General features: G+C 30.7%; 2 protein-coding genes across 6 annotated transcripts in view; one reads left to right on the forward strand and one right to left on the reverse strand.

Annotated features, from left to right (window-relative positions):
• LOC108561611 (colorectal mutant cancer protein) overlaps positions 1-7490 on the forward strand; it is a 65295-nt gene extending 57805 nt beyond the window's left edge. For 4 of the 5 annotated variants that reach the window (XM_017919629.1, XM_017919630.1, XM_017919631.1 and 1 more), the window contains exons 5-11: positions 548-1298; positions 1366-1498; positions 2872-3061; positions 3125-3319; positions 3391-3581; positions 6659-6761; positions 6865-7490. In XM_017919629.1, the coding sequence (XP_017775118.1) occupies positions 548-1298; positions 1366-1498; positions 2872-3061; positions 3125-3319; positions 3391-3581; positions 6659-6761; positions 6865-6957 (1656 nt within the window). In that variant the 3' untranslated portion in view covers positions 6958-7490. The remainder of the gene's footprint in view (positions 1-547; positions 1299-1365; positions 1499-2871; positions 3062-3124; positions 3320-3390; positions 3582-6658; positions 6762-6864) is intronic. The other variant, XM_017919633.1, reaches the window with a different exon arrangement.
• A 91-nt stretch (positions 7491-7581) lies between these two features.
• On the reverse strand, positions 7582-8763 carry LOC108561612 (gamma-butyrobetaine dioxygenase-like). Its single transcript, XM_017919634.1, has 4 exons — positions 8467-8763; positions 8210-8412; positions 7991-8151; positions 7582-7934 (listed from the first exon to the last, which is right to left on the reverse strand). Exons 1-4 carry the CDS (start codon positions 8554-8556, stop codon positions 7768-7770), a joined length of 621 nt encoding a protein of 206 aa, XP_017775123.1. The 5' UTR covers positions 8557-8763; the 3' UTR covers positions 7582-7767.
• Between the last annotated feature and the right edge of the window lie 1911 nt (positions 8764-10674).

Genomic DNA, 10674 nt, shown 5'->3' on the forward strand with positions numbered 1-10674 from the left:
TTTGAGCTTTACTAGGCTTATTATTAACCAGCGAATCGTTGCAATTCAAATACTATTCAGTAATTGTAGCGGGTGCTTCTGTGTTACCTTCTGAAATAGGTGTAATTCGACTACCTATGCCGTGTTGTCAGCATCATAGTATATTTAGTGCATATGTTAGCGCAAAATTTCATTATGAAGTAGAATTTCAGCATAATATAATAATCCCTATGTATTCCATATAATGGCGTGTGGAATTTAACAAAGGCTATCAACCAAGACTATTCATTCCATTAACCTACATATATTTTCACTTATTATGTTCATTAATATAAACAATCCAACAAACAATCATATTTCCATTCAATATAATGGGCTAATTAAATTTGTTATACTTTATGTCTAATAGTTTTTGGTATTCTACATTGTCTAGGTACTGTATAACTGTCTGGTGACTGGTGTTATTTGTTTATGATAAATTACTTTATAATTATCTATTTGCTGTATATCTAAACTGTGTATCTTTATGTGTGAATGTAAATTGATGTTAACTATGTATGAATTCTAGTTGTCAGAGAGTCCACTTGAGCTTCCTGAACCGAAGCTCACATCATCTCATCATGAGACGAACGCGGAAATATCTCCGTATTCGGAAATTGTGGATCCATTACGCGCGGAAATCGTCAGTTTGAAAGCCCAACTGATGGAGTCCGAGGCGAAATTGGCAAGGGCGACCCTGCAAAACGGATGCTCCGATTCCGATAACAAATGCCTGGATTCACCGGAGTCCCATATCGAGACCGATTACGAGCCGAAGTTAATAGACACCAAAGCGGACATCAAGTACAGCAACATCGTGCCAATACATAAAGCGAACATCCGGAACGGGTACCAGGCCAGCAACAACATGCCGGTATCGAAGATGGCCGAGAGGATCAAATTGAAAAGGGCGACGGACCAGAGGGAGGTGAATCCCAACGACCTGATCAACGGGGATCTTTCGACCGTCGTTGCAGAACATATCGTAGGAGATATCTTGAGGCAGTGCGACGCACAGAGCGAGAAGCAGGCAGTCGATATCGAATTCAAAAGGATATCCTCGAAGCTTGAGCATGCCAGGTCTCAGAACTCGGTGCTCGCTCTGACGCTCACGGAGACAAAGGCTCATTGTGACAGGTTGGCGTTATTGTGCGGCAAATACGAGTCAAATGCGATTGCTTTGAGATTGGCACTGGGTGTCACGGACAGGGCGATTGAAGCCTACGACGTTCTACTCGCGCTGCTGGAGACCGAAGTTGCTATGACTGATCCGACGCCGGGTAAAAGCAATTACGATATATTCCATGCACGGCGGTGATCGATAAATTATTTAATTTGTTCCTCCAGAATCCGTCGAGAACCGTGCAGCCGCAGAATCCATTGCCAAACAATTGTTGATACATCTGGACACCTACCAAAGTACCGACGTTCTTCTATCGCCCTGGCAAAACCATGTGTACAACAGTCCAACATCAGAATGGTATGATTATACATTTAGAACATTTATATTTGTTTACAAACTATTGACGACATAAATGTTTTGTAGATGTGAAACACAATAAGAACATCGTTATTATTTTAAAAACGAAAAAGTATTATGATCACACATACCTTCAGTAAAATAAGTATAGTTCAAACTTTTAAAACATCCTTTAATAGCTGCAATGATTTACTTGCTCCATCCGTTCTTTGTTATAATAAGGAAAAATACATTGCAACAAACCATAATATTATGTTCAAAGCAGTTATATCCATATGGTTATGTAAAATATAATTTTATGCGAGTCTTTGCTTACTCTCGCAATTTAATTGAGATTCCGTTAATGATTGTATTCCGTTGTATAACTGTTTTTGTTGTTACATCCTATATATATTTAAATTCGGAAACCCAAATTGCAACTGTTGCATATAAAGCAGCGGATTCTCCATAAATTCTATCTATATGCATGATTTATCTGAAAATGCTTCCGTAGTCGTTTGACAAACAGCTCCTTCGCAATATGACAAAGTACATATTCAAAGTCAAAATTTGCTATTCATCATCATAATTATAATCATGATATTGAACTTAATTTGAAATATATATTGATAAAAATGATTAAAAAAAGAATTGTGCAGTATTACTCGAATTCGCATATTTGGTGATCAGATAACGAACAAATCAGACAATGAACACTTTTTCGAAAACCTATTGACGTTACTTTTGTAAGCTATCGTTGGTGGGCTTAGCTTAAGCCGGTTCTTAAATTGAACGAATTATGTTTGTTAACCTATCATTTACATATTATACTAACTCTTCATCTCTTAACATAAATCAACATTTTAACTGATCTTATATCTATCTCTAGTAATTTATTTTGTTATACACTGAATAGTCTATATTAATTTTATAACGAAATTTAAAGTTTTTTTCTACAGAATCACTTATTTCTAGCGACCGCAATAATGGAATTATTAAAATGAGCATATTTCGCGACCCCTAAAATTGTTTTAACGAAGCATTCATTGTATAAATAGGAGGCTCGATTATTAAGTGTCGATATCATCACTGCAACTAGAATAAAAGAGTTCAATTTTTATTGCCTTCGTAAATTAAAAACAATATTTCGAATATTTAATGATTATTGTCAGTTTAAAAATATTTTTTTACCACATTTAGTAGTAGTTTACCAATTAGTTTTAATAAGTGTAACAATTTTATAAGTGGAAAATAATTTACAAAATTCTTTAATTTCAACAAATAGTTAATAGTCAATTTAGTGTTTTAAAAAGCTATTGAAATAATATTATTTTTTATGTAATCTGTATTTGATTTTATGTTGTCTTAACATTAACATCATCGTGCACTTTTAGCGGAGAGCTTTGGAACACGGACCATGAAAATAGATTACGCGAGCATGTGTCGCGTTTAAAGGAGGAACGCAGCAACATCCAAGGCACTTACGTAATGCTGGAATCGACCCAAGTCGAGAATCCACCAATACGCGCTGCGAGTAACCAGGAGGCGAGAAAAATTGATTTGGAGATGGCCGTACTGATGCAGGTCTGAAAAAGCTATAAATGCATCAGATTGAATTGGTAATGCGGTAATTATAATTGTCTGCAGGAATTGATGGGACTGCGCGAGGATAAAACGGATTTGCTCTCTAAGCTTTTCGTGCTGGAGAAGGAGAAGAGCGCGCTCGAGGTGAAATTGAAGTACGTCGATGGGCAGCAAAGGGCCCAAGGTGCGGCTCTGAAGAACCTCCAGGGACAGCTTAAGGACACCGAAGCGCTGCTCGCGTTGGCCACTCAGAACAAGGTAAAGCAGTGCGGTTAATCTAATTTTATCGACTTGTTTCGATTGGATTCGTTTTTTTCTTGTGCTTGCAGGATAAAGGTTATACCGATGCCGATCACGCCCAAGGTATTGAACTAGAGCTGATGCAGGCTTTGGCCAGAGAAGCCAGGTTGAAGGTGCGCCTTCAGGAGCTTATTGCCACTCTCGAACAGGTCACCAAGAACGCTGAGGCTCGACTTCTGGAAGGACGAGAAATTGTCCATGATCTCAATCATACAAACAGGTAGGCCTCAAATATTTATTTTATGCTATGACTTTTAATTTCATCTAAACTATACACTAATTAAGTCACAGAGATGTAAATTAAACTTTAAGATACCGTCTTGTGTGAATATTCATCTATTTTGAAATAATTGGTAGCAATTGTCTAATAGTATGAAAGCGAAATCGGGTAATAAAAGTTACGTTTTATCTATATGTACATATGTACATATATGTACATTAAGGGTCTATATCGATATCCCGACAATAAAAATCCCGAACATTTTAGCGGACTTTTGTAATCCTTTTTTTATTCACGTAGTAAGTAATAACGCTCATTTTTTAAATTAATTTGTTTTACGTATATAGCAAATAAGAAAAAATACTGTCGGGATTTTGATTCGAACCGTACAGTAACACCTCCCATTGTCCGTAAAGTCAGTCTGTTTGAAACCGAACTAATTAAGGACCTTTAAACTGCATACAAATATCAGAATATGCGTTCATATAAGGATTTGCTATATAAAACATGTTTTAATTCATAATTTGTATACGACCATACGCCGATTCACGTGTTTAATATAAGATGGGCCATATGTTCCAAGTTCCATGCACATGTCGCGATTCACACAAGTTCCTTTCCTCCTCGATGACGAAGCGGACGAAAAAAGCAAGAAGAAAACATGAGCGCACTTCCTGCAAATGGAAAATTAATTCAGCGACATGCGTCAGTTGTAGAACACTTGTCGACGTGAAACCTAGCACGGATCTTTTTATATGTAATTCGAAGTTATGCTCATAATTGAATTACTTCTTTTTTTTTTCCTATAATTTAATTAAGGTCTTTTATTATTATCGGACATTGATGCCCCTTTGTATGAATAACTTGTATGAAATAAGCAAAAAATGTTGTTTTCGCTGACAATAGGTTTGTTAAAGCTTCGTTAACAAATGATTCGTTACGGTAAAAAAGCGATTTAATACAACTTCTTATATTATGAATATTAAATACATATTAATAATTAATCTGTCAATCAATTAGTTATTAATATATTTCTTTTAACATATTTAAATCTCTATGAAGTTTAATTATTACTTATTAACTTATCCAATTAATTCAATATAATATGTTTTTGTGAATTTAATACACTCTATCTTATCACAACGTACTGTTGTCTGAAAAAGTAATTAGAGAGAAAAAACATTATATAAATTGGTTTCGCTTTTAAGTATTACTTCGTATATTCTAAATATAAGTAATAATTTATGATTATCAATTTTCCTTCAAAGCAAAATATATTTATAAAAAGTAAATTTGTAAAATGATATCAATGAACTTATAGTATATAGTATAGTTGATTTCCAGTTATGTGATTTTATAAACGAAAATTACATAAGTATAAATATAATATCAAGTTCCAACAATATTATTAAAACTTTCTATTTAACTTCGACAATTCTAAATTTTCAATTAAATGTATATTTCCATTAAAGAATTAATTGGTCATATATATCTTTCAAAACTGTGTAATTATTCATTATTCATGAGTTTCTGGAATAGGAAACAGTTTCTTCAAACCTCCATTATCTCCAAAGTTCTAGTCTTTGAGTTTGATATGTTTGATGTATATTGTTATTTTTTCTGTAAAATGCAGCTTTCTTTGGTAAAGTTAGAAATGGCATCTCATTTCTTAACTTAATTATCAAATATGTTCCTTGCAAGAACAGTATTACCTTGTTTAGCATTTCCTCGATTTACACTGATTCCATATAACGAACTCATTTCGAAGACTTCGTTTAACGCTGTTTCGTCTAGGAATGGATCCTAAACGATAAACGAGGTCTTACTGTATTTGCACTTGTTTGTTCGTTATAACGAAGAGAAGTCTTCTCTAATATTTCTAAATTATAAACTTCGAGCAGAACACAGAGTTAAAATTCAAAAGGCGGCAATTTCTAAAGAAAGTAACTCCCTAATTATTTTTCGCATTGTTGAACGTATTATGTATATGAAAACAAAAAATAACTTTATTTCGTTTTTGTAGATTAGTTTTAACGAGAAAAGTTACTCACAATCGTACAATGCACAAGACGCTGGAAATAAGGGTTTTCAATTATGGGAGAACCCTTTCACAAATATTAAAATATTCTACAGAAACACATATATTTTTTGTTATATTTTAACTATGTATTTTTTTTAGTCTAGAAAGACGGGAAAACATAGGCATCGTTTATTATTCTCAGAGCAGTTTGCTTTTCTTAGATTTCGCTATTTTTAGCAGACGAGACTTTGCCTGCTGCATTTATTCCACTTTATCAATTAGTGTCCATCTACACGCATATTTTTTTAAAGATGCTCACGACGGATTTAGATCTTAATTGAATATCTAAATTAACTGTTGCACGCATTAATCCATATGGTTTGTCTAAAATTAGGTATTTTAATTAAACGAAAATAGAACACAATTTCGAACATATTTGTAATTAGCAATGATTAATTAATTGAATGAACTTCGCCTTTCTTAAGCAATATTTTTACTCAAAAAATACACTCTTTTTAACAGAATATTTATTAATTATTATTAAACTTATGCTTATCTGGTAAACTAAATTTGAAATGAAAGTAAATGATTCCTCAATCTGACTTAATCAGAAGCTTAATATGGTAGTTTGGTTAGAAGATTTTACATAATTTTGTACGTATTATCGAACATGTGTTTAAAAAATGTACGTTAAGTGAATTTTTATATAAATTGAGAATAATACAAAAGTAGAATGATATTTACTTTTAATTTAAATATACATTATTTTCAAAAATAAGTTTACAAACAAAACAAAAAAAATAAATTGGAATAAGTTTACATGATTGACTTATAAGAGGTTTTTCATGACAAATACAATTTATAAATAAATGTACATACTTAAGTAATTAACATTAATTGAAAATGTTCGATATGTTTATAACTACATTAATACGTTAAATAACATTTTCAGAAAGGTAAGATATAAATATGTTGTGACAAATATTTAACTTTCCCAAGAAAACATTTTAAATCGTAATAACTAACTAATTCTTCTGTTTTTTCCTTCCTTTCAAAGTGTGCTGGCCGAAACGGTAGATAGGAATAACAAAAAATATCAAGCTAGATTTAAGAAGATGGAGCAGCAGATGATGGTGATGGTGGAGAGACACACGGCTCAGGTTCTTGCTTTTTTTTTTTATTTATTTACTTCTACTAAATTTTCTTGAACTTGCCAAGAGAAACAACATAAATAGCAAACAACATAACTTTCTTCTGTTTTAGGTTCAAAACTTGCAGCAGAGAATAACCACGTTGGAATCGCCGACGCCAAACACGAGCTCGGAAATATCAAACAGCTCTTCCGTCGCCGTTTAGATGAAACAGGGAGAAGATGGGAGAAACAGTAATAATTATAATTAAAAATAATATCTTGTTGTTGATGTAATAAGGCTTTAGTCATAAATGTTTTTAAGGAACTAAACTTAGGATTAAACGTTTAAGCGCAAATGTTTTAAATAGTCGGTAAGTGAGGAAAGGAATAACGAAAGATTTATTTTATTACCGTACAATGTATAAAAAGAAATTGATTAATTAAGGACAACCTTCATGATTTTCTCTCTTCTATTCCACCTCCTCTATCTCTGTATCAATTTATTATTTTGTTTGTATCAATATCAATTTTTTTTTCTTATAATTTGCGCGAAATCATTTCGTTTCTTTCATTTCTATCTGTGATTTCATCCACACTGTGTATACTAATGTATAAAAAATATATATTTACGCTAAGTATTGAAACAATTGACTGATATTATAAACAAACGCTGAACTATATGCATGATTTCGTTCATATTATTTTAGTTTTGTATTATTATTATTTTTTCATTTTACTTTTTTTTTTGATATAAATATATTTTGTACAGAGTTTTATTTCCCAGACGTGCGTTTATGTTACGGAATCATTTGTTTGACGCGAGTCGGTGATAAGACGTAAGAAAGAAATAAGATATAAATAGGATTTATTGGTTGATGAAGTGAATGCTATTTTATTGTAAATGTAATCCATTCAAAAAAAATAAAGGAAACAGAGGAAAAAAAAATTGAAGTAATAACTAACAAATAAATATTGATTTTCGATTCGATGGAAATTGAGAAAATATGATGCGAGTTTTCTTTTGTTCATCCTACTCAGTAGAATGTGGCTTTGCCCAATTTCCTCTTCAGCACTCTCATCCTCGAGTAAATCTCGTCCCAATCGATGAAGTGACCCACCAAATGCCTCTTAATATCATCCGTGTCTTCGTATCCGAGCCTTCCGTGCACTAACCTGGTATTATCGAAAGCCAAAATATCACCTGAAATTAACGAGAGATTTAATTGGTTCTTTTCCAACTGTTAACTATTCAATTACCTGGCTTCAATTTGAACATCGCCGCGTGTGCATTGGCCATAGTCACGAAAGTTTTGAACGCTTTGTACCAAGGTTTCACGTTCTCCAACTCAACTGTAAAGTGGGAATCCCTCTGCGGGATCGAATGTCTTACGCCACACACTTTTCCCTCTTTGTCCAAGCTATTATTGATGGATTAATCAGATTAGTTTTGAACCTATTCTCATCTTTAACACTTACCTAATCATCGGCGTTCTGAGGATTTTGTGGAAGGTGATGCCATCTTCTTCACCGATGTCCAACCAGTTGATGTCAGTCTGTGTGAGGATGTCGAAAACCTCTTTGTTTTCAACTCGCAACTTTTCCGCTACGTAATAGATGTCGGTCAACATGTTTTCGCCGCCTTTAGTTGGAACTTGCACAATGCAATGTAAAAGATTCGCCTGAAATCGATATTTAAATTAAATCTACAGACATTTTATTAATTTTCAACTTACGCCTGGATTGTAACTGTAATATGGTAAGTCCGTGTGCAATTGCAGATTACTGGTGAGGTAAGCTACATTTTGCGTGCCTGGTTTATTCATTACGTGGAAATCTTCGCTGCAAATATTATATAAAATGTTAACTTACTGCTGCACGTCTTTTTGTTCACACGAACATACTTGACGTTCGTACCAACGTACAATTTGCAGACGGACATTGACATAATACTCAAAATCTGTTTTCATGCACATTATATATCACGGTTCGAGTGATATTAATATTTTATGTATAAAATGAATTTTACAAATAAAACTAAAAACTCCTCAATCTAACTTATACAGAAACCATAATAAGTAATATGAATGACATAATAGTGTACGTTCGTACGGATATTTGCGTGGTGGTTCGGTTTTAAATAAGTCTGTACAATTAAAAATATTAATTAAATTATTAGCTTTCATAAATTCTAAAAAAAAGTCTAAATCACAAAAATCAACTACTATATACCAAAAGAAAACTTAATCATTAACAATAATCAATTTATATTACAATTACATACATTTTGTATTGTTTTTGTTGCCAATAATGTCGAAATTTTGTTTATAATTTCTGTTCAAAATATTATCGTAAGTAGTAAAAACTGACGTATGAAGAATGTACATATTTCAGCATAATATAGATAAATGTGTAAATTTAGCAGATATTGATTTATTTGTCTTATTATTATGTAATTTTATTAATCGGTATTTTGAAAGAGTTCATAAAATTAATCTGGTAATTATTGAAACTAATGATTACATTATTATCAATAATTGTATATACAATATTTATGTTTAAGTAAGATTCATTTTTCATTCTTATACGTGCGTCATGCTAATATCAAATTATATATGAAATATTGACTTATTAAGTAATATATCGATTTTAGGTACTAGTGTACCGATAAATTATACTGACTACAATTACAATAAGATATTGATTTTACTAGTGTTATTTACTTTCAAATACACGTTAAAATTAATTAATTGATACGACTTAATTTTATTGTATTTTTTTTTTTACAAAAATATGTGAATATTACTGTTTTTTGATAAATATAAATCAATATAAAATTCGTAAATTACGTGTTTAGTTGGTGAAGATTATAATTACAATTTTACAGAACCTTTAATGCGATTTTTTTTTATGCGATATATGAATTTTTATGCCGTCTCTATCTACCGTACAAAAACAGGTTTTAATGTATGTGAAATATGATCTAATGAAAATATGATATAAAAAATAAATACATTTTTATATTATACAATATAAAGAATAAAATAATAATTTTAGTTTATTGTCTTCTTGAAATATTTAAAACATTTCAACATTATTTATGAATATTTTTAATTAACAGTGATTCATTATTATAATTAAATATCATTATTGTATTTGTTAAACAGATTCTAATAAATTTTAAAATATATATTTTCAAACTTATTCAAAATATAAATTACTTTCATTGATTCTAAATAAAGTTCTAGCAAATCCAACAATACATGTAGTAGTTTTTCTGGTTAATTATTGCTATTTTTTGTTCAATAATCTATCTTTGGCATTAGGTTAATACATTTTGAAATTTAATTTTGAAACTAGTTCAAAAGCATAAATTACTTTCATTTATTCTAAATAAAGTTCTAGCAAATCCAACAATACTTGTAGTAGTTTTTCTCTTCAATTATTGCTATTTTTTATTAAATAATCTATCTTTGGAATTGGATTATTAATGAATTTTGAAATGTAATTTTGAAACTAGTTTTGAAACATAAATTACTTTCATTGATTCTATATCCAATCGGAGCAAATCCAACAATATTTTATGTAAATTTTGTAATTATTTTACAACTATTTCATTATTGTTCATTTACAATTTATTTAGTTTCCTTTCCAATAATCTATCTTTGATTTTGTTACTAAAGACGATTATTGTATATTTTAATGAAATAAGTATAAAACATAAGTTACTTTCATTGAATATCAAATACATATTTCAAGGAAATTCAACAAATATTATAAGTAGTTTTTATAATTCATTTACAAGTAATTAATAAGTAAAAAAACCTATAAAATTTTCATATTTTATTTTAATTTATATCAATTTATAATGTTTACTAATTTTGTAATGAAATTAATAAAAAATATGAGATAAAATTGGTTATGGTAAAATACATAATTATCAT

The sequence above is a fragment of the Nicrophorus vespilloides genome, unplaced genomic scaffold (genome assembly GCF_001412225.1).
Source record: "Nicrophorus vespilloides isolate i.1.1-1 unplaced genomic scaffold, Nicve_v1.0, whole genome shotgun sequence".
NCBI lineage: Eukaryota > Metazoa > Arthropoda > Insecta > Coleoptera > Silphidae > Nicrophorus > Nicrophorus vespilloides.